The sequence below is a fragment of the Lepidochelys kempii genome, chromosome 6, assembly GCF_965140265.1.
Source record: "Lepidochelys kempii isolate rLepKem1 chromosome 6, rLepKem1.hap2, whole genome shotgun sequence".
In the NCBI taxonomy this organism is placed as follows: Eukaryota; Metazoa; Chordata; order Testudines; family Cheloniidae; genus Lepidochelys; species Lepidochelys kempii.
This window is the reverse complement of record NC_133261.1, coordinates 38,361,303-38,385,774: the sequence shown is the minus strand read 5'-3', so window position 1 is coordinate 38,385,774 and position 24,472 is coordinate 38,361,303. Positions and strand designations below refer to the sequence as shown.

General features: G+C 40.4%; 1 protein-coding gene across 12 annotated transcripts in view; it reads right to left on the bottom strand.

Moving 5' to 3' along the window:
- MICAL2 (microtubule associated monooxygenase, calponin and LIM domain containing 2) overlaps positions 1 to 24,472 on the bottom strand; it is a 188,491-nt gene that overhangs the window by 109,847 nt on the left and 54,172 nt on the right. For 11 of the 12 annotated variants that reach the window (XM_073347611.1, XM_073347614.1, XM_073347615.1 and 8 more), the window contains exons 3-13: positions 18,281 to 18,488; positions 16,126 to 16,242; positions 14,083 to 14,184; positions 11,613 to 11,768; positions 10,467 to 10,567; positions 6,877 to 7,134; positions 5,027 to 5,142; positions 3,695 to 3,821; positions 3,393 to 3,483; positions 3,152 to 3,299; positions 241 to 440 (exon numbers count right to left, since the gene is read on the bottom strand). In XM_073347611.1, the coding sequence (XP_073203712.1) occupies positions 241 to 440; positions 3,152 to 3,299; positions 3,393 to 3,483; positions 3,695 to 3,821; positions 5,027 to 5,142; positions 6,877 to 7,134; positions 10,467 to 10,567; positions 11,613 to 11,768; positions 14,083 to 14,184; positions 16,126 to 16,242; positions 18,281 to 18,488 (1,624 nt within the window). Of the gene's footprint in view, positions 1 to 240; positions 441 to 3,151; positions 3,300 to 3,392; positions 3,484 to 3,694; positions 3,822 to 5,026; positions 5,143 to 6,876; positions 7,135 to 10,466; positions 10,568 to 11,612; positions 11,769 to 14,082; positions 14,185 to 16,125; positions 16,243 to 18,280; positions 18,489 to 24,472 lie in introns of those variants that run through there. The other variant, XM_073347623.1, reaches the window with a different exon arrangement.

Here is a 24,472-nt window from a genome sequence, read left to right as displayed (position 1 = left end):
CTCTCCTGCTTTCTGAAACCACTAAGGAATTGAAAGCCTTGATCCAAATCAAATATTTTTTCCCTTTCCGTTTTAAGCATGAGATAACTACTGCAGACAGCAAAAAGAGTCAAACATTCCAGAGCGATTGTACTGTAGCTGTGAGAAACGGACTTTGGCCCAACATCAGGGGTAATTAGGCAGCTTGGGTGAAATGATAGTTCCAATTTCTGTAAAAATGAAGAACAATGGTTTGCTTACCAACTGCTCTCAGAGGGGTTCCTCTAAATAGCTCATAGAATTTTGAGAGGTACATGACCAAGCTAAGTTTATCAGGCTCTCCAGCAGACGCCATCTCTTTCCCAGTGGTGACTGGAGGAATTCCAAACTCTCGTTCAGCAATGTCAAATACCAGCTGGTTGTTTTCAACAACATTTTCTTCATTCAAAGAGTCAAAGTCACTGAGGAACAAAGCATTAATAACGGGTGGGTTTGGGGGAGAGCTGCCTTCTGCCAGTTTCACAAACAAAACAATAAAAGCACTCGTTTGCCTCATTTGGGACTGTCATGACTGAAGTCATGATTCAAGACTGCCTGCATGTTTCACAGAGTTGCCTTTATGAACTGTATCCAAATTTACAGAAAAGGAATATGACCAAAAGTACTTCCCTACAATATTTGAGGTTCACTTTTCAAATTAAATTTTAAAAATGTCACTGAACTTAATTTTTCAAAACTATTATTTGAGCTAGTCTTAGAGAAAGAATTAACTGATCTACCATGTGAAAAATGTAACCATACCACAAACAGTGCAAAAAACCCTTCCAGAATACAGATGCAGTGCTACATGTTGCAACTGCTGCAAGTGATGCACTTTGCCTTTAAACACTGGAATAATCCCAATTCATTTAGAATGAAAGTCATCAAATTCATGACTACAGACTAGTGAATTGTGAGCTCAGACTAGCACCACATTCTCTTATAAAAAAGCATCTCTCTCTCTCACACTCTCTTTCTCTCTCACACACACACACTCTGCAATTGTCGTCATTGTGATAAATTGGACAGTCGTGATAAATGTATCATACACTTTTGACCGCATTACCTACCCCCAATCCATTTTCTCTGGGACTCATTAAAATTGCAATCCCAAGTAGTTTCAAACAGACATTAAAAAAAATAATAAAGCTGCTAGCAAAGAAGTTTCCCCCACCTCACGGCAAATGTAAAAATCTGTGACCCAAAAGAGTGATCCCTTCCTCATGCCCAGGATGGCTGAAATTCAGTCATGGGCCAGCACTGCTTTTATGGATCCAAAAGCATCAATTTTAAAATCTGATGGTAGAAGTCTGTATAGTGCTCTGGTTCTCATTACTGTGTTTAGTGCTTCAGCTTCATGCCCTCCAGCCAACAAGACTGGCAGTATTTGGGGCCTTGCCAGGTTGTTTCCTTTAGAAGGAGAAATTGATGCTGGAGTCAGGTATTTCTTTGGTGGAATCCTCTTTAGTTACAAAGAATGCATGCAAAGTATTGTTTCCCTAAACACAGTAGAAACAAAACAGCAGGGAGTTTTCTTGCTCAGGAATTCGAATTTGCCTTTCCAGCAAGTACTGTGCCCAAAAGAAGGACTCCATACTCCTTTTCATTCTATATTCATGACAGATTCTCTCGCTTTCTGCCTGTCTCATGCCTAAGGCTAAGATTATGTTACGGAATCCTTGACTTTCTGAGACCTCTGTGACATTTTCTGCTTCAGCCCTGGTGCAGCTCTCAGCTGGTGTTGGTGGCAGTGCATGTCAACACAGCTTGTCAAACCATCCCTTGGCTGCTGCGTTTTCAGTCAGTCCCAGGGAAACTCCTCTTATTCTCCTGAGTTACGCCTTGCCATGTGGCGCACCTTGCATGGTGGCTTCTACAGTTTCCAGTTTCACAAGGTAAAAGGGGCCCAACTGCCCCTTCCATTTAGCTGAATAATTAGCATTTAGCACACCCATCAGCTTTTACCATATCGGAAACCATTCACTCTTCCATTTACACTAGTTCTTGTTTTGGAGCACGTGCCATTTCCCCCCACCCCCACCCATTCTGGAGTTTCCAGTCAGGTCTTCTTTTCAAATTTCTCACACAGTATCATTGTGGATTTCAAGTCTGTGGGGCTTGGGTAGCCCAGCATGCCTGTGCGCACTTTCCAGTGCCAGAGAGTCTGAGAGAATACATGAGTCACTTCCACCAAATATTTCATCAGAGATGACCATTAAAGATTGATTACAGCTTCTCTGGATGTAGGAAGATCACAGGTCTCAATAAGTAGCTGGGGCAGAGGACACACACTAAGGGTATGTCTACACTGCAACTAGACACCCACGGCTGGCTCATGCCAGCTGACTCAGGCTCACAGGACTCGGACTAAGGGGCTGTTTAACTGCAGTGGAGACTTCCAAACTTGGGTTGCAGCCTGAGCTCTGGGGCCCTGCCACCTTGCAGAGTCCTGGAGCCTGGAAGTTTACGCTGCAATTGAACAGCCCTGCAGCCTTAGCCCCGCAAACCTGAGTCAGCTGGTGCGGGCCACCCGCCGGTGTCTAGTTGCAGTGTAGACATACCCTAAAAGTTTCTGTGTAATTAATTAGGTCCAGTGGGATATGGTGTGGTTAGGGATCCCAGTATTACAGTCAGAAAAAGAGGGGTTATGGCAGAAGAGGGAGTTAATTTGCAAGGACTACCTCGGGCATCTGTTCCTCGATGTTTGGTGTTCATGATGCAGCTAATATGAAAGGGTGTTGTCCAGAACAATACAGATCACATACAGAAACAGTCTAAAGCTACAAAATTCCCTTGAACTTGCCTCTCCTTTCTAAGAATGTGCCTCCAGGAACACATGGCCATAAACCCTCACATTAAAAAAAGGCATGTGATTTCCACTAAAGTCAACAAGAATCACACAGCTAAAAGCCACGCAGCTCTTTGAAAATGTATACCTTCAGTTTTAAATGCTGGACCAAGGACATCTGGGAAAAAACCAGACTCAGCAATGGCATGCACCCGGTTGCAAAAACAAATGTTAAAAGGGGACTCTAAACCACCAGCATTGTTTTGGTTGGCCTTACACTAGTCTATACTTTTATAAACAACTTAGCGTATCCTACAATTAGCAAACTCTACCCACATAACTTACATGAGGTCAGGTCTGAAGCGGTGCATAATTGCACACAGCGCAAGGCCACTCCTCCAAGAAGTAGTGAGATCAGTGACATTAATGTTCCTGTAGCCTTCTGTCTGTTTCTGACACCAGGTTAAAAGCTTATTAGGTCGAATATCGGATTCTGCAGGTGTAATATAGGGAGAACATTTCAGTCACTTACATATTCTGAACATGAAATGTAAAAGAATCATACCAGGCAGAAAATTTCACATACCATGCCTTGAGACATTCACTGATCTTCTAATAGAGCTGACCCTTTCAAGAGGGCATTGTTGTAGCTCATTTGTAACATACAAATGTCTAACCTAAAGCAAAAACAATTTGAACGTAAGTACATGACCACTGCAAATTATTTTAATATACTATTTTCTTTTCACGTGAACTTTATCAGGTAACTTGACCTCATCCAGAGAATCTCATGAAAGTTTTGTTTATGCAGCATTTCCACTGCAGCCATATGACTCCTGGGACAAAAATGAATTGTGATCTTGTAAAGTGAGCCTTTAAAGAACTGACCTGATGAGGTCGAACACAGCTGGAGTTCAAGTTTGGATAGCGTGTTCCTGGGTCAATGGTATACTGGTCAAAGTTCTTGTTGATATTTTCGGGTGTAGTCTGGGGCAACAGTCGATAAATGCTCTCTCTGACAGACAATAATAAAGAAGTGTCAGCTGAAGACAGCGTACAACCATTTTTTCTACATTGCTTTTGTAATTGCCCTCACCTTTAATTAGAATATGTCAATGATTAGTACCCTGCACTAAACCTGAATCTGCACCAACTGCCAATAATGTCTCAGCATGAGAAATTTTCCATCTCAAACCTGAGACAGACACTTACGTGATGCCTGTATCTTCCTGAGGCAGGAAGAGAGCAAGAAAGTGGTAAGATTACGTCATGCAAAGCCATCTGGTTTTGCTTTAATCTCCACCCAAGGGGTAACTTCTCCTTTTACCACAAAACAGCATTGGATCTAGTCATCCTGCAATTCACCCAACCACTAGGCCCTTCTTTTGTTACTCCATTCAATTTTCCATTTGGGATTGCTCTGTGTTTCTGAGTCATCCACAAACTTCTCATTCCTCAGACAGCACTGCACTTATAGTCCTGATCCCATAATTACTACAAACAATACTGCTCCCAAACAGCTACCATGCATCAGTTTCTAAAACATCCTGACGAGCTGTAACAGTATCAAATCTTTGCCAGTGGAACCACTAAACAAGGTCAGCAAATTCAGGCCATCATCATGCAAAAATCTTTTTGTTGGTGCCTTTAATAACAGGTTTTAGGAGAGTGAATAATAGATTATAGAAAAGAACTTATGATTAAAACCTATGCAGATTCTTGCTTGCTGCACATTTAGCAGAGTCAATAGAAGTCACATCACAGTCCCAGCATGAACTAAAAGGCTCAGCTAAAAAAACAGAAGAAGTGGCAATTCTGAAAACTACTGCTGTTAAAACATTGTGTGTTCTTTGACTAAAAGTAGATTATTTCACAACAAGTGCTTGGGGACCAGAAGATTTGTGGGGCTGGTCATTTGATACCAAGCCTTACACCTCTTCCTCAAAGTTTCAGCCTGGTTCAGGTCAATAGTCACTTAGGCCCTAATCATTCAGATTACTCCATATCAGTGGACCCTTGCACCAGCAGAGCGTAACTTGCAGGACGAGGCCTAGAAGTCACTGCCATCTGAAAACTGTTCAGTAGCCTAAATGAACTGATTGCCACTGCAGGTAAGCAGAATACTTCTGTTACTTGCACTGTTCCTTGAACATCTTCTGCCACCACCGTATTCCCTTAAAATTTGCTTAAATGAGGGGAAGGAAGGAAGGAAGAGTTTACCGTTCAGCAAGGATCTCTAGTGGGGGTTTTCCTTGATCCCAGCTCTTCACCATCCATGCTGTATCAAAAGCAGCTAGGAAGCCTCTTGCACAGCCAGTACCCATCGGCCAGAAGGGCTGTAAAGAGTATTTTACAGTTTAGCCATATTTATCCCTCATCTTTGTTAAAAGACGACTTATCACTAAAGCAGTTGCCAGGTGGGCTTGCGGCCTAGGTTTTCACACATTCTGAGACGCTAGGCCAGAGAATGTTCTAGTATATAGTATTGCCAGCTCTCAGGATATTTGGTGTTTTTTCTCAAAGCCTCAGCTCCTGGAGTCATGAGAATCTCAGCTTTCATTTTTTATTTGTATATTCATTGTTCAAAGAAAATGTCAAGCTCTTATGCAGAGAACAGCTGGAAAACATGAACCCTAAAACATTCAAAAACCAGAAGGGAAGTAGAAAGATCCAACATTTCTTATTTAAAAAAAAAAAACACTCCTGATTTTTAAGCCAATCTCACGATGTTTTGGGGATCTGACAGATGATTTCTGAACATCGGGGGTTGACAATACTGAGTACACTGCTTGTTCACTCTAATGTATACTTCTAGCATCAAAAGTACAAAGCAGGACAGTCTGACTGACTGGGACTGCAGTCAAGGGAGCTATGCCATTTACACCAGCAGAGGACCTGGCTCCCTGTTTTCAGCTGTGAAACACAACTTGTGTTACATACAAGTGGAATCCGCATCAGAGATCATTAGCCAGGCATTTGTTACTGACAAGTTATAGTATGAAAATGAGAGAAAATTCCAGTGTAAAGAAAAAAGCACCAACGTTTCACAACATTTATTGTAAGACAAAGTAAAGAGGGTCCACCGATATTCTTAGACCATCTCTAATGGCAATGCGAGTGTATATGTCAGCCAAGTAATCAACATGTACTCCATTTTGTGCGAGACATCCTGAAGAAAGCCCATAATGCCACACCACTCTGATACAGACATGTACAAGCATGAATAATAATGAGTAACTTAAACATTTACACACACAAGCAACTCCTTTGAAGATTTCCCTGGAATTACTCATGTAGGTAAACTTACACATATGAGCAAGTGTCTGTAGTATCGGGCCCACAGTTAGTACAGCTGACATGACCAATAAGGAGTCACTTCCCTTCCAACTTTAGAGGGTTTTTTTTTCTTTTTTTAAAAGCTAAGTTGTCTGTCAAAGTGTTGGACCTAATCACACTGTAGTTTAAAGTGGCACCTAAAGGTTATTAATTGAGGAAGTCCGCACGTAACAAAATTTTTCTCTGGATTTTTTGTTTCTTTATACTTTATGCATTTGCCAGTGTTTTATGCAGAAGCAGTCTCACGGTTTTCCCCTTATTTCCTGTTTCTCCTTAAAGAACCTTATAAGGATGGAAGAAAAAAAATTAAATCCAGCCATTCTAGTTAATGGTATTCTGTGAGAAATTGCAGCTTTTAAAAAATGAGTCATTTAAAAAGTTCAAAACTTGTCAGTTTCCCTTTAAACAAATAGAAATTATGAACAAGCTGAAAAATTAAGTAAAAAAGCTGTCTGTTACTAGATATTATTAAATATGTGGCCAGCTCAGCTGGTTTCTGAATCTTCCTAATTTTATTCTTTTCAGGAAAGATTTATGCTTATGCCAGCTACCAGATAAAATTCACATTGCCACCTCCTGGTTATTATATTGTCAAAATAAGCAACCTGAATGCATTTACCAAAGTACTTGAACCTGCGGTTTAACAAAACCAAACCAAACTCCTCTTACAGCATAAAAACATATTTTTACTTTAAGGAATTAAAAATGCTTTTTGTTGTTGCTATTTGGTATACCTCAAGTAAACTATCTCCAACAAGGGCAACTAAGAGCTGATGTCTGTTCCTTTCTCTTATTAGTGCAGCATTTTCAGAGGCATACATGGAAGTAAAATCAAACATAGCCACGTCTGGCTGCCCATAGTGATTAATCGCAAAATCCAAGGAAGGCAGCTGGTAATTGGTTGCAAAGTCTGCAGCTTCCCTTGCATACGACAACAGATTGTCCTGGTTTACATTTTCCCCACAGAGAAGCATCTCAGTATCAATATAGTCCTGAAGAGACAAAAACACATGCAGTATGAGAGATTTTAAAATATTCTAATGCAGGGACAGAAAATAGAATAGCACACAGCAGATGGCAACATCGCATCTTGTGGCAAAGTACTGAGAGAAATTTGACTGCTACTTAAATATTTAGAAAACTTGTTAATATGTAAACACACAGCTTAATATTTTAAACTATATACTGAGCCCAATCCAGAAATAGTAACTCTCTATGCAGCAAGCCAAATAAGCATTATTACTTGCAATGGAAAATAGTGTTTTCTTCACCCTCCTCCCTTTAGCTACACGTTATTTTGATAAATTTACTACCCTCCTATTGAGAAGGTATCATCACCACTACTTATCAATATGCAATGCATTCTGTCTTTCATGTCCCATCACTACTGAAAATATTGCACTTTAGGACTTAGGTCACCCTATTGAGTGACAAGTGATCTGGCATATATGACCGGATACTGATGAGGCTATGGTTTAGAACTGTATATACATGGACACTGGGTAAGACATAATAGACTATCTACAAATTGGGCAAGGAAAGAATTTGTTAGAGGCAAACTGCTCAACTTCGCAGGGACCCTTTCTTTATGGGTCATGCTGCTTACCATCAGTGACTGATAAGGTGATTTCTATTTCCAGCTTAATCATGGATGAGACCCCTGACCTGGCACATCCTAGATGGATGATGCTGCAGAACCGATATTAGCCCAGTTATCTCTAGACAGGTTGTGTTTAGCACGAGACATAAATGGATCAAAGAAATGGTGTGGATGTGCCAATTGCCTGTGACCTTGGTTAAGTGGCTCCAGCTCCACAACAGGATTTTTTTTGAGTGTGTACATATTGTGAGAGAGCCCTGAAAATAGGATTAAGTTGAGAAAAGCAATGGTGAATGCTGTGCAAATGTCCTCACCACAGCTGCATGCAGTGTTGCCACTGTAAGGGGATCCCTCTGCAACTGATGGCAGAGGGGGAGGAAGGGGAAAATTTACCTGGATGGAGCAGTTTTAACAGGAAATGGCTGGATCAGGTGGGGAGGAAGGGCGATTACCCTTCCAGGTGACCAGAGAAGGGGATGTTCCAGAGAAACCCACTTCATCTGGACATATTTTATTGGGCGCCCAACTTCAGGGAGAATGGGGTACACCCATCTGAATGGGAAGCAAATAGTGTTTTCCTAACGTTAGATAAAAGTATCAGCAAATATCTGGAAACCCAGCTAGGAAAGCAGTGAGGCAGCCAACCTAGTGTCTCTTTGTGGCAGATGTCCAGTGCAGATACTTGGTATGGAACGGATACAGTTATTGGATAAAATGGATTGGAAGGGGATTTAGAGGAAAGCAGCGCTTAAGAAAGCTAAGTAGAGGGTTCAGGGCTTGTAATGTCTGGCTCTTCCCTTTTCAGGCCCCTTAACTCTTATACAATGGGAGGGAAGCAAGGTCCCAGCAATGGGCTGGCTTGGACCAGGATGGGAAGAGGGAGGGCTGACGGTACCTCTCCCACAGAGGTGAAATTTAATGATATCCTGCACTGCACAATTTATTGCCAGATACTCCCAGATATTTTAAGTGAATCAAGTTGTAGCCTGCTCAAACCACATCCATTGCCTCCTGTTTTCCTTCCTGCAGGGCCAGACAATGGGACAGTGCTTTTAGAATAGAATTCCTTTAAAGATACTGTGTTAGTTTTGTGGCAATATAAAAGGAACAGAAATTTATATCTGTGGCTCTGTTGATAGGAATTTGGTTTTGCTTGTTGTACATCAACCACCACCCACAAAATTAAAAAAAAAAAAAAAAAAAGTGTCTTGAAATCCAAGACAATTTCAGGCACTATTTCCAATGGAGAACAATCTGCTTGTCAGTCTCTAAAATAGTACTAAATGTTCTTGTTGGGGAGATTAGTAACTATCAGGTTTTATTGTTGAAGTCTGATCCCATCTATAGGGAATAGAAAAAAGATTAGCTAAAGTTTGGGAAATGCAGCTTCTGTCTCTTGGTTGCAGTATAATTGCTGGAAAGCCACAGTCACAGCACATGACAAACGATCCAGTTATCCATTCCAGTATCACAGCTTTACCCTCCTAGGTAGGGAAAGGGGTTTGGTTAGATTGTTCTGTTGTCCTCTAGCCAGTCCATGAAAGGCATTTAAACAAAAACTAACCAGCCCAACCCTGAAGTCAGGCTGCACACCATTGCTTTTTAGTTCAAAAGTGGTCATGGCAAAGCATTGCAAAGTTAGATTTGTCCTGGTGACTAAGATGGACTCTTTAGACAAAATGAAAACCAGGAAAGAGGAGTCTTAGATTCACAACACAGGAGTCATCCGGATCACTATCCTGGAGACAGTGATGTCATTTTGTTCCATCAACTGGTCCGTTCTGAACATCTTTCAGGATTGGGGGGATGGGGAGGTCCACTGGTGTGATGGTAAGTCCCAGAGTCCCAACCTGTAGCAAGTCACGAAGGGGAGGCTACTCAAAGTGGGACTGTGGTGACAATGGTGAGAATACTCCAATCTCCCTGCCTCGCTGAACACTATTCTACACTCTAAGCTGAAAATAGTTACCAAGGACTCATCAGAGAAGCAGTTTCCAAAAAGGGTGACGACTTTGTCTCATCAATAGTACCCACAAGCCAAACAAGATTCTGATAGCCCACATACAGGTACTTCCTTTCCTCCTAGGAAGATTCTAATCTGTTATGACTATTCTGGCATGGTTACAAAATGACAAGTGATTTTTTGGTGCCTAACAGGAGACATCTTGAAGGGGTCTGATTTTCCGAAAGTGCTGAGCACTCAGTTTCTGAAAATTAAGGCCCTTTAACCATCTCAGTTTGGACACCCAAGAATTACTAGGTACTTTGAAACTTGTTTATAAAGGCCAACTTGTTTAAAAGTGACCTTCCTGTTGCATTTCATCCATTTGGGACAATTTAACATTTCAATGTTGGACTCTATCCGAGGCTCTCTCAGTTTGCTGCCTGAACATACACAGTTTCCCCTAATTTGATTTTTGAGTCACTGAGGTTTACTGTCTACAGTGATATCAATGCCTGTGTAGCCAATGACTCTTTCAGGGTGACTCAAGATCATATTACAACCAGTTTCTGAACTGATACATTTAAGCAGTACCATTTTCAGTTCTCTGAGTTTTGTGTTCTCACTGTAAAAATTAACCAAACACAGGTAAACCACCATCTAAGTAATTCAGACTCTAATCATAAAATGATCAAATGAGTCAATTAAAACCTTCTGTTCAGCCACCCTCATGTAGTCTCAGTCAAATAAAATAGAGGGCTTTGCCCTGCATCTATACGTACATTGATAATCACTCCTTTGTCCAGAAGAGACTGCTTTTTTGCTGTCATTACAAAATAGTGAGTGCTATCTTTGTAGTAAACAATATTCTCCAGGTCAATTCCTGCAAAGATGACAAGACATTTGTGAAGAAAACCTAACTTAAATGAATTTTTTCATTAGTTTAGCCATTTGCCATCAATAATGGATATAGTCCCCACAAGAATCTTTCATTTAAGTTTAGTTCAGGCACCTCCTGAATATAAATACTTGGAGTCCCCAACTGAGATTGCAGAGTGCATAGAACAAAGGGGCCCCAAATACAGAATACAAGAAAGTCCTTGACCAGCTGTAAAATATTTTTTGCTATTACTAGCATTCTAAATAATCTTCTAAAAAAGGGAAAATGTGATCCATATTTGACACAAAATATGTAGGTTGCCATACGCCTAGCTACGGCTCCAATAAAATGCTCATTGATTTAAATTGGAGTAGGATCAAGCGCATGGTGCCCAAAACGTTAATTTAAAATACAGGCTGCAACGTGGGAATCCCCCTGAAACCAGGGAATGGAAGTATATACTCGTACTATACTTCTAGTGGATGTTGCCCTATTCTGGGCTCCTTTTTCACACACCCAAGGATGAAGGTTTAACGCAAGATACAATTGATTTAAAGCCATTCACTGTAAATTATATAAACTATTTATATTTTATTTTAAAGTGATATAAAAGCCTATTGACAGCAAACCAACATGTACTTTAAAAAGTACTCTCTTAACAAATAGACAATGACACTAATACAAAGTGAAGTAATACAAAGAAATCAAAGCATGCTCTCCTTAAGGGAAATCTCTAGGTATTGAGAATGTTCTTTCACAAAAAGTTATAGTTTGTATCAAAAATATTTTTTAAAGTTGAGAAAAATGAAAATGCCAAAAGATCCAAGTTGTGGTAACACCCATGATAAAAAAATTCCATTGTATGAACACCTCCTTCCCTAAGGCTTTAAAATCAGCAGAATTTTATTGCTTTGTTATTTAATACATTATAAACTATTTTTGAAGCGGTGGTAGGTGGGTGGCCCTGAATATATCGAGTTGCCCTACCACATATTTTGTTTGGTCACCCCCCCAAAAAAAGAAAAAAAAAAAGAGAATAAGGACCTACCCGTTTCCTCTTTAAGATCCTGGAAGAATTTTTGATTGAAGATGAAAGCGACACCACTAATTTCTTCCACCTTGGCTTCTGCAGTTGTGTTTCTGTTGATAAAGTTGGCTGTGATAGCTATAGCCAGCTTTCCACGAAACTCCTTCCTTCTAAAACCTGGAGAACAAGGAAAAGAATTAACACTACAGCGACACTAAGGTTCATTTGTTGAGGCTGGCCCATATATCTTGAAAAGTTTAAGCTGCCAATTTCAAACTCTCTGAAATACTGTATTACTTATCAGCTTTTGCAGCCTTATTAAACAAAGTTGGGTTACATCCCTCCAACATTTTAGTGCCCTTCAGTGACAATGAAGACTGGCAATCCAGAGAGAAGTTCTTGTAACCCTGGGTGGTGTGTAAAACCAGCCAAAGTTTTTACAACCATGCTCTGGGATGGGGGAACCTTCAAGGCAGCTCTCTCTTTCGCAAACAAATACCAATCCAGCCCCCAGCTTATGGCCAGTGGATTCCTTCTTTTTTCCAAAATCCCACACATTTCCTTTCAAGTGTCTGCATATCCCTATCCCCAAAAGACCTGCAGATACACGTGTGGTACTGTAATAAAGATATACAACATTAAGTTGAAGGTTGGATTTTTGTTTGGTTGTTTATTTTTTATTCTGGGGTGGGTGGGAGGGAGGAAGCGGGAAGCATGGAGCAAAAACAAACCCATGTATTCATTACTTGAAAATTTTAAAACAATGTGAATCAAAATAATGAGGGAGAATATTTGTAAAAGCTACTTAGGAAAGAGCCAGAGTTTTGGTAGCACTTACTATATAGTTAGTCTTAACTTGCTTTTTTTTTTTTTGGGTCAACAATTAAGAGGAGGAACACAGAAAATCTGAAAAATATTTGGCTCCTACAACTATGAGAAAGATAGAAAAAGTGTGTGAGAGTGAGATAGGTCATGATCTAGCAAATATGCATCTGCTTATGTTTATGCATTTGAGCAGTCCATTGATACCTTGCATGTGTAAACTTAAGCAGATGCATATTTGCAGGATCAGGATCGTATGGAGTAGTTTAAACCAACTGTGAAAATTATGACTTTCAGCTAGTGTATTTCATAGTCAGTATCAGGGAAAATTAAGAAATTCACAGTATATAGTGATTTGTCTGTAGGTGTGTGTTTCTGTTCTAGTTTCGACCTCATCCTTTGCTTGGTATGAGTATCCTGTGCAAATTATCACTATTTTATGAATGTCTTTAGTCTGATAAACTATGGTGGGCATTAAATACTCTCTCTTGGCCCAATGATTTCTTTAAAGGGGCCGCCAAGATTTTTGCTAGTATCTGCAATCCCCAACACATAACACTGGCGGTAATTTTGTTTTGCTGATGTGTGAATCCTGCAACAGACTTTCTGCAAAGACACCTAAGGAAGCATGTCCGAAATTTTCCAACTTTAAAAAGTTACAGAGGGGGGAAAAAAAAAAAATCTATAAGCACTGTATTGCATTTGGCAGATGGGAGAAAAAGCTGACATTTGGAGCAAACTAAGACAAATAAAAAGGGAAATCAGGAGCTTGATGAGTTGAAACTAATATGAGTATAATTAAAGCTATCAGAACAACATGTAATTAAGTAACAGGTTTGTTCATGTGATGCCAGAGCTGCTTAGCTAATGTCTCACTCACAAAGGCAACTCAGGCGGTTGGAATTCTGTTTGATGACTGTAAGAGATGTAACAACAGGACCTTCCTTTCCTGCCAGTTATTATCTCTTACATGTGTTACTGAAATGACTGCTTCTGATATAAATCACAACCATCCAAGAACAACTCCTCTGATGTGTTCATTAAAATACCTGGCAGTCACTATATGATCATTATTTCAAGTATATTCAGCTGACTTATGACACAATGACATGAAGAATGTGCAGTTCAATACATTTTTGTCAAATCACCATAAAATTAAACCAGCATGTTATTTGTTAACCTTGCAGTAGGGACTTATGGTACTAACCACCACAATATGATCCCTACAAACTGGCAGAGATGGCCCTAAGAATCGGTAATGAATTAGATGTCTCACTTGTTGGGGTACAGCTGAACACACCATAATAAAGGCAGGAGACAAGCCATAAAGGAATTTCCACTGTCATATACGCAAACACTTATGGAGGGAGGGAGAGATAACCCATTCCCTTCTAGAAAAAAGAAAAGGAGTACTTGTGGCACCTTAGAGACTAACCAATTTATCTGAGCATGAGCTTTCGAGAGCTACAGCTCACTTCAGTAGCTGTAGCTCTCGAAAGCTCATGCTCAGATAAATTGGTTAGTCTCTAAGATGCCACAAGTACTCCTTTTCTTTTTGCGAATACAGACTAACACGGCTGTTACTCTGAAACCATTCCCTTCTGTTCTTCTTAGCCTTTCCACTGTACTTTAAGACCGTTATTGATCTTAAGAATATCTTTTTACCTACCTTCTAACGTGTTCCTGCGACCATCTGCACCAATAACAACATCAAATTCAAACTCTGACAGAGGGTGATCCATTGGGAGAAATTCAGCCCGCCAACCTATCTCTAAAGAAACAAGTAATAAAACTTATTCAAATATTGCATTGTTACAGAAGAAGCATTGTTAGAATGTGAAGGAAAGCAATTAGGATAAAAGAATCTATTTTCCAATCAAACTGAACCAAATTCTGCTCTCAGACATCTGCATACAACTTACACACAGCTTTGACGTCAGTGGAACTCCCACTAATGATAATGAGGACTAAGCTTACAAGCTGATGGCAGAAAGGAACGCCTTCATTTGGATCATATAAAACATTATGTTGACTATGGGCCCAATCTTGTGAATACATACACAAGTGATTTTACTCACGTGAGTAGTCCCAGCTTGAACTCAACGCGACAACTCACTCAAAAGTGTTTGCAGAATTAGACCCCAATAGTTTTATTTTAAAAACTGTTAAGCAAATTCCAATTAATCTAACACAAAGAGAGGGGGAAAATAAAATCTAGCCAAAATGCTACAACCTTTTAAAGAAAGATGCATCACTTTCATTAACCTAAAACATAATCTGAAAATGTTTGAATTACCTGTACTTATATTAATGACAAATATTCTAAATACAAATACTCACAATCATAACTAGTATCCCTTTATCTCATTTCATCTACCCACAGTCAATTAAAAACAGCACAGAAGTAGTACTAGCAACCAAGATATAAAATGGAAAACTTGTTCAGTCTATATTAAATTTTGCACCACATCTTATAAACTAAGGCTATGTTTTAGTCACAGGTATTTTTAGTAAAAGTCATGGACAGGTCATGGGCAGTAAACAAAAATTCATGGCCCGTGACCTGTCCATGACTTTTACTATATACACCCCTGATTAAATCTTGGGGTGGGGGTGGGGGGGTGGGAGGAGCAGCCGAGGACCCCCGCTGGTGCTGGGTGAAGAGGGTGGCGGTGCACGGGCAAGGACCCCCCGCTGGTGCTAGTGGGGAGGAGTTGGCAGGGCTGGCAGGCTCCCTACCCGGCTTCTTGCAGCTCTCTGGAAGTGAGGACATGTCCCTCCCTCAGCTCCTAGCTCCACACACTACCCGCTCCCCCCACCCCAAGAGCTGGCTCTGAAGCTCCCATTAGCTTGGGGGGAGCTGCGAGGCAGTCCCTGCAGGCGATGTCTGCAGGCAAGGCAGTGCACAGAGCTAGGAGCTGAGGGAGGGTGGGTCATGTCTCCCCTTTTCCAGAGAGCTCCCCAAGGAAAGCGTTGCCCAGAGCCCCCTCACTCCCTCCCACGCTCCAACCCCCAGTCCTGAGCCCCTTCCCACATCCAAACTCCTCCTGCTGCTGCTGTGGGGAAGGCGGTGGCCCGAGACTGCTCCAGCAGTGGCTACTGCGGCTGGCCCAGGGGCTGGCTGAACTGGTCAGGTGGCCCCCTGACCAGTCACACCAAATGCTGCAGAAGTCCCGGAAAGTCATGGAATCCATGACATCTGTGACAGACTTGCAGCCTTTTTTATATATACTGGTAAATACCATTAAATGAGAATGGTTAACTTCTGATAGGGTACTAACTGTCAATAGGAGTCACACAGGATGGAAGAAAGAGCAACAAATTTGGCTCATGGGGCTTAAAGACATCCTCAGAATTCATATTTATCAATCTAAAATTCTCATGCCAAGAAGACAGCAGAAGACCATACTAGCCTCCCTACAAAAACTCAAGCACACACCAGCAGGCATAGTGAGAAACCTCTACTTCTCTGGCAGGGGATATTTTTAAATGGATCAGTGTATTGACACCATGACAGTTATCATGCTTGCGATTCCATACACCGTTTCATAAGAAAGACACAAGTTTCTTTAAGAGGAAGTGTGCTACCTTGGCTTGATTAGAAATTATTTCATAAACGATAATACAGTTATTTCATACAATGAGAATAATTCAATAGGACAAAGTTACTGGTTTCTTAATTTTGTTATTTGAAGTCACAAGTCAGTCATACTTTGGTTTTCCTGATCTTCAGGAGGTTCCAGAACTTTCACAAACTCTACATTCACGTGGATTTCAATTCCCAGCATAAGTGCAACTTTGAAGAGGATAAGCTGAAGCTGTCGAATACCTATGAACAGTGATAACACATTTGTCATTTTAAACTATGTAATAGCATTTCCTTTATTAAATTAATATTGTGGTAGCACCTGGGGCCCTCATATTGAGCTAGGCACTGTACAGATACATAACATCTTTTCAGTTTCTCTGCTGGAGTCCGTAGAGATTAGGCAAGTCACTTGAGCCTAACTTTTCACAGGTGGTCATTAACTGCGTGTTCCTCATTTTCTGGGTGCCTCACTTGAGACCCTAAGACCTGATCTGCAGAAGTGTTGAGCGCTCACAACTGAAGACAGTGGGAACTGTGTTTTGAAGCTATCAAGTATTAAAATAATGTTAAGCACTCTGAAAAATCAGGTCCTTGGCATGTCAAATTGGGTATCCAAAATTAGTGGATACTTCTGACCTTAGTCTTTGTCTCAGTTCCCCATTTGTAAAATGGGGCCCAGGGTCTCAAGACAGACACCCAGAAAATGAGGCACATACAAAATTATGACTCCCTGTGAAAAGTTTAGTTTAAGTGACTTGCCAAGCATCACTCTGTGGCCGGGCAGGGATAGAATTTACTTCCCAGGGCAGCATTCCACTGCCTGAACCACAAGATAATCCTTTGTCTTCCTGCAATCCCCTGCCTCATTCACTACATGCCTTTCAACTTCTGCAACTGAAGTAGCAGTTCTACTCTCCTTTACTACACAACTCGGATTCATCACACAACAGGTCCAGCCTATACACTGAATGAGGAAAGAATCCTGCGGAAAAAATAGAATATTACGCAGTTAAAGACTGTACCATAACGCATATGCCCAAGGCAGCTCAATTAAGATTGCATAGGCAACCTTAATATTTCCTAACTTTACTGAGTGCTTGATTCTACAACCTTGATCATGTTCTTTTAACATAGTTTTGATCCACCACACAGTCCTCTGCCATGTGAGCTAATGGAGTAAATGACAGCTGTAGTAAGTTGTTATCCTCTGTGGGGACTAGCAGTAGAGGGGATGAGACACAGACACAGGATTTCACAGGTATTTGCGGAAAGCAGAGGAATTTTCAGTTCCACTTCAAGTTCTGGAGGGGACAGAATTATTTTCCAAATAAAATTCATCTGGACACAGACACTTGACATGGAAAATTTCAGCCCAAAGAGCTAAAATTTGGTAAAGTTATAAGCAACTGAAAACAGGGCCTTAAAAAGGGACGTGTCAAGTGACAAAATTCCCATTGACTTCTGTGGGGCCAGGCTTTCAACCTTCATGTACAAGGACATTTGTTTACCAACCCACTATCTAACTCAAATCAGACATCAAACATACATCTAAATTGCATCTAGTCATACCGTGATGAATACACATTCAAATTAAAACAGATAGCCACACAGTCAGATGCCATTCTCCTCCATCCCAATTTCTTTATAAGAAAAAGCAGATAGGCCCCCTAAGGTGATCAAAACTTATTTCCATGTTTTTTAACAAGACATTTGGTTTACTATTTTTGGTACCATTTTCTCTAGAAGTTCTCCTCCTCAATAATATCTGCAAACAATCCAACACGCAAGATGCTGTCCAGGAGGTTTGTTTTGGTCCAAGTTAGGTTAAAATCCCGGTTGGGTAGGCACCATCCCTTTTTCTATATTTTGTAAGGCACGTAGTACAATTAAGGCATTACCTATAAAGCAGCAGTATCATTCATACAACTGTAAAACCTTTTATTTTTAGAGTACACTTTTAAAGACGCCCTACAATGAAGTCTGTTAAACTGATTGTGGACAGCAATTAAAAAAACATCCACACAAGGTTTCTCTTAAAGCTTTGATGAGGAGCATAGGTTATTGTTCAAATAAGATTATGCAATTTTGGCAAATCAGAAGTGCTTGACTTTGGGGATTTTTCTCTGTGTGTGTATTCAGAATGTGTCATTACTATCTTGGTAAAGAAACGCTACCCAGCAAGTCCAGAAAAGATCTCTATTAATATTTCTGAAGCAAGTTTTCTGCATAGCAAGCATTCAACAAAACTGTACATTTCCATGTAGTCACTGGTACTTACTGATATGGTCAATAGATCCTCCGCAGAATTTTCCATAAAACTTTTTCGCTCCCAAACCCCGGAGATCATGAATTGTAAAAGGCCAGAGATGCAGCACATTGTTTCTTGAAAAAGTGTCCCGCTTCTCCACAACCACAACCTTGGCTCCCAGAAAGGCAAGTTCTATGGCAGTCCGCAAACCACATGGACCACCTCCAATAATCAAACACTGAGGGAGGAAAGAAGAAGTTTGTTAATGCAAATGGAAGTCAATATAAAATTGCCAAGTCACCTCAAGGGTGTAAACTGTCAACTGAAGTAATAAGAAAAGGAGTACTTGTGGCACCTTAGAGACTAACCAATTTATTTGAGCATGAGCTTTCGTGAGCTACAGCTCACTTCATCGGATGCATACCGTGGAAACTGCAGCAGACTTTATATACACACAGAGATCATGAAACAATACCTCCTCCCACCCCACTGTCCTGCTGGTAATAGCTTATCTAAAGTGATCATCAAGTTGGGCCATTTCCAGCACAAATCCAGGTTTTCTCACCCTCCACCCCCCACACACACACACTCTCCTGCTGGTAATAGCCCATCCAAAGTGACAACTCTCTACACAATGTGCATGACAATCAAAGTGGGCCATTTCCTGCACAAATCCAGGTTCTTTCACCCCCTCACCCCCCTCCAAAAACCACACACACAAACTCACTCTCCTGCTGGTAATAGCTCATCCAAAGTGACCACACTCAGCAGGAGAGTGAGTTTGTGTGTGTGTGTGTGTCCCCGGGTGAAAGAAAAAAAAAAAGTGGGTGGGGTGAGAAAGCCTGGATTTGTGCTGGACATGGCCCACCTTGATCACCATGCACATTGTAGGGAGAGTGGTCACTTTGGATGAGCTATTACCAGCAGGAGATTGAATTTGTGTGTGTATGGGGGTGGGGGGGTGAGAAAACCTGGATTTGTGCTGGAAATGGCCCACCTTGATTATCATGCACATTGTAGGGAGAGTGGTCACTTTGGATGAGCTATTACCAGCAGGAGAGTGAGTTTGTGTGTGTGGTTTTTGGAGGGGGGTGAGAGAACCTGGATTTGTGCAGGAATTGGCCCACCTTGATTATCATGCACATTGTGTAGAGAGTTGTCACTTTGGATGGGCTATTACCAGCAGGAGAGTGAGTTTGTGTGTGGGGGGGTGGAGGGTGAGAAAACCTGGATTTGTGCTGGAAATGGCCCAACTTGATGATCACTTTAGATAAGCTATTACCAGCAGGACAGTGGGGTGGGAGGAGGTATTGTTTCATGATCTCTGTGTGTATATAAAGTCTGCTGCAGTTTCCACGGTATGCATCCGATGAAGTGAGCTGTAGCTCACGAAAGCTCATGCTCAAATAAATTGGTTAGTCTCTAAGGTGCCACAAGTACTCCTTTTCTTTTTGCGAATACAGACTAACACGACTGTTACTCTGAAAACTGAAGTAATGCTACTGTATCAAGAGCTGATCATATAACTCCAGAAATATTCAAGTACACTGTTGACAAAATGAAGCAGTAAAATACTCAAATATTTTACTTAATGGAGTGTGTCTCATACACAGACATCAAAGTAAGTATCCATTGAAAAATATGGTAAAAATTATTCAAATATTGCTTTCATCCAGCTCTAAGTAGACAAATAAATTTGAAGGATATACCAGTTATTTCAAAATTACTTGCAACAGACAACAGGAGAGACTTGGAAATGAAGAATAAATGGTCTCAAAGCAGATTTTGTTTTGTTTTGTTTAGAGGCACATCAATGCGCTATTGCAATCTTCAGATTAGATCAGAGTCCATTGATTAAAAGTAATCCCCAAATATTCCTATACTAGTTTAGCATAAGACTATCTCCACAATGCATGTTACTTAGTTATATTTTCCTGTAGCCTAGCCAGTGTTCTGAATAAAATGGATGAGATCGTCAGTTAGCCTAACTCAACATAGCTCCAGTGAAGTCATTAGACCTACCCTGATTTACAGTACTTGTGAATTGGGCCTATTCTACTTTGTTTTAACACTGACCAACATATTCAAAATAGGATCTTAAAATTAGGCTCTTATGTCCACATTTAGGCACCTTAGGGTGGGATTTTCGAAGTGCCTAAGCACAAATCTCACCTATATATGGATTTCAATTTTAGCCTGCAGCTTTAAGTTTCTACAAGCCAGAAAGCTGTGATTTCTGGAAAATTGCACGTGCATCAGATGTTTACATTTTCTGACTTGGTTACCAGAAATTATTTGATTAGAAACAGCCCCTCTTGATTAAAAAAAAATCACCTCAAATTATTAGAGAAGCAAATCAGTTCAGGTAACAAATTAAGCCTGCTAACCACTGAGGTGTGCATGACCTAATTCAGAAAGTTCTGGCTATGAGGTAGATGTTGTCCTATGCTATAAGTACAAGTGCATTATCTCACAATCAAAACATGCTCCTTTGGTTCTCTCACACATAGCCAGACAGTGATTACAGTTTCAAAAGCAAGAACTTACTGTAAACTAAGCCTAGTTGAATGTAAGTCTGGTTCTAATTACATTTCTTTTTCATAACAGTAGGGTTATTTATTTATTTTGGTCTGTCCATTTGTTTTAAAGTTTTACATCTCAGATAAAAGTTATTTGGCACAGGCTTTAATGAAACCAATGATGAGAACAGCTACAACTATCTTTTTTTAAAGTAAAATATTCTAAAAATTCAATAATAGTGGAATTTTCAGAATGAACAGGTACTGTAGATTTTTTTAAAAAATGCTACAGGTATTAAAGTATTATTAATTAAAGCTAATCAGTTCCATCAGCCATTTCCTAGGCTTGCTTACTCCTAAAATACATTTTTAGCTTTATGTACTTTCAGAGTAACATAGCACACTGTATGCTAAACACTAAGAAAACATCAATGGATCTAATTATGTAAAGGAAGAAAATCCAGCGCAGATGTCACCAGGCAGGATCAGAGAGTGGGATTATTGGCAGAGGCTTGGTCAGTTCCTCTCTGCACAAACTTGTTATGATTAACATGGGAACTCTGAGTTCTGACAAGTAAGTGAATGCATTTACAGCTATGCAGTTTTCCAGTAAAGTTGAGCAAGCAGCTAGCAGCACTTTGCAAATACAGACCATACATGGATTGATCAGAATTTTTCTGGCGGACAAGAAATATTATATATAAATACATGCAATTTTTTTTAAAAGTAGTCTTTTGAGATTTAGTCATAGTGGCTCTTGCCAACTGATAAAACCCCCCACACTGACATTTCCTCATGATGCTGTAGGATAGAATGTATTCAAATTTGAGTGAGAGAGAGAAAATGAGAATTTCCCCGACCCCCACCATTAACAAGGTATCTTCTAACTTGCTTGGGGGCACTGTGAAAAGTAATTGTATTTTTGCCACCATCTATGGTTACCATCTATAAACATTTTGTCTGCATGTCTTAGAGTCATTTGTTCTTTGATTTATCAGGAGAGCTTTTCCAGTGATGTATAGCTCACTCCTCCTGACAATTTATCATCCATTTTGGAAACTTTTGGAGCCAAGAACAGCAAGAATCTATTGCAAAGATTTTTTTGCAGTTTTGAGGCTTCTACCTTTATTAACTAGTGAAAGAGACAACACATGGAAAAAAACAAGCTCTTTGTTTATATGCAAAAACAGAAACAGTACTGCAACCATTCTAGCAAAACCCATGAAACCCTTCGCTCTATATTTTTTCGGCTAATCAACCAGTCTTTTGGCTCATTATTGGCCATATTGAGACGGTAATGAATTTATCACTGCTTTCACACAGTTAGGTGAAGCCATTTCTTCCATGGTGAGTGACTACTGACATACAAACAAGTCTAGTGAAACTGACCTCTGAGCTTTAGCGACTAGCATTGTGGAAATCAGGGGAGTCTTGGCACAAAGCTACTCATGGCTGAAAGCCTTTGTTCTGCTCCCATTCAAGCCAAAGGAAAAAACTCCCTTTACTTTTATGATCGAGGATCATTTTGCTCTTCAAAAGCCCGCTATCAGGTGAGGGAAACCACAGTAATTAAAGATAACTTTGGAGAAGAATTATAGCATCGTAGAACTGGAAGGGACCTCCAGAAGCATCTAGTCCAGTCACCTGTGCTCACGGCAGGACTAAGGCTATGTTTACATTACACAGCTTTTAGCGACACGGCTGTATTGCTACAGCTGTGCCACTAAAAGTCATGCAGTGTAGCCACTGTCTTTCGGATCTCCTGCTGACAAAAAACTTCCACCCCCAATAAGCGACTCTCCTGCCGACAACATGCTGTTCACACTGGCACTTGTCACGGCAAAACTTGTGTCTTTCGGGGTGGTGGGGTTAACTCTTCTAAAAGACTAAAGTTATATCTTTCAATTGCCAGTGTAGACATAGCAAGCGATTCGCTGCTCCAGGCCAATGGGAGCTGCTGGAAGCAGCAGCCAGTATGTCCCTCTGTCCGCACTGCTTCCAGCAGCTCCCATTGGCCTGGAGCAGCGAACCGCGGCCACTGGGAGCTGCGATCGGCCGAACCCCGCGGACGCAGCAGGTAAACAAACCGGCCCGGCCCGCCAGAGGCTTTCCCTGCACAAGTGACGGAACAAGTTTGGGAACCACTGTCCTAGACCATATCTGACAAGTGTTGTCTAACCTGCTCTTAAAAATCTCCAATGATGCAGATCCCACAACCTCCCAAGGCAATTTATTCTAGTGCTTAACAACCCTGACGGTTAGAAAGTTTTTCCTAATATCCAACCAAAACTGCCCTTGCTGCAATTTAAGCCCATTGCTTCTTGTCCTATCCTCAGAGGTTAAGAACAATATTTTTTCTCCCTCCTCCTTTTAACAAGCTTTTATGTACTTGAAAACTGCTATGTCCCCTCTCAGTCTTCTCTTCTCCAGACTAAACAAACCCAATTTTTTCAAGCTTCCCTGGTAGGTCATGTTGTCTAGACCTTTCATCATTTTTGTTGTTCTTCTCTGGACTTTCTCCAATTTGTCCACATTCTCCCTGAAATGTGGCACCTGAAACTGGACACAGTACTCAGGTTGAGGCTTAATCAGTGTGGAGTAGAGCAAAAGAATATTTCTCGTGTCTTGCTTACAACATTCCTGCTAATACATCCAAGAATGGTGTGTGCTTTCTTTGCAACAGTCTTATACTATGGACTCATATTTAGCTTGTAATCTACTATGACCCCCATATTGTCCATATTTCTCTTGCAAGTGGAGGAAGTGACTGTATTTGGTTAGGAAAGCAAGGGGCTACATAGAAGACTAAAGAGTAGCAGTAGGATAATGGCTACATTTCTGTGAAGTCCACAACAAAGAATGAACACTACAGCCTTATTCTCCTCTAGCTAAGGTGATACACTTTTTTATTACCCTACTTACATAGGGCCTTATATGGTGTATGGTGTTTCATAACTCAGATAAAAACAGATCTTCTCTAAGGAATTTACAGTCTAGAGGTCTGATCCTGCAAACACTTACACACGTGAGTAGTCTCTAAAATGAGAACAGAATAGAAGACAAGAATACAGGGAGGAAAAGTGAACAAGGAAGAGAATAATATGGTTATCTGTCACTTTGCAAGCCAATGTACAGGTTTTGAAAATGACAAAAAAGATTAATTTATTACAATTACACTATTTTAAAAGTGTATTTTATAGGTATAAGAAGCTATAATTAAGACCTGCTTTAATTAAGACCTGCTTACAATTAGGGCTTTGTCCTTTCTTAAAATAAGTAATACTTTATATGATGAACCTTTCATCAACGGATCTAAATGCACTTTAAGTATTATATAAGTATTGTACAGATGGAGAAACTGAAGTACTGTGAGGCTTAATGACTTGATCAGAGCCAGAGTGCCTGTGGCCTTGCCATGAATAGAATTCTGAGCTCCTGATTCCCATTTGTCAGCTTTAACCACTAGGTTTCACTGCTCCCCACACCACACTGTAGGAAAAAAGTGACAAGTTTTTATTACAAGATTCTCATGAAGACTGTAAATACTGATTAAACACACACAAATTTTAAATTCCAAAGGCGAATTCATCTTCATGCAAAGAGGACTGATCACCTAGTCTATAATGGGAATTACAAGGATCAAATCACATATTTGTTTGCCAGTTGTACAGTCAGGGTTGCTAAAGTAATTGATTTACCATAA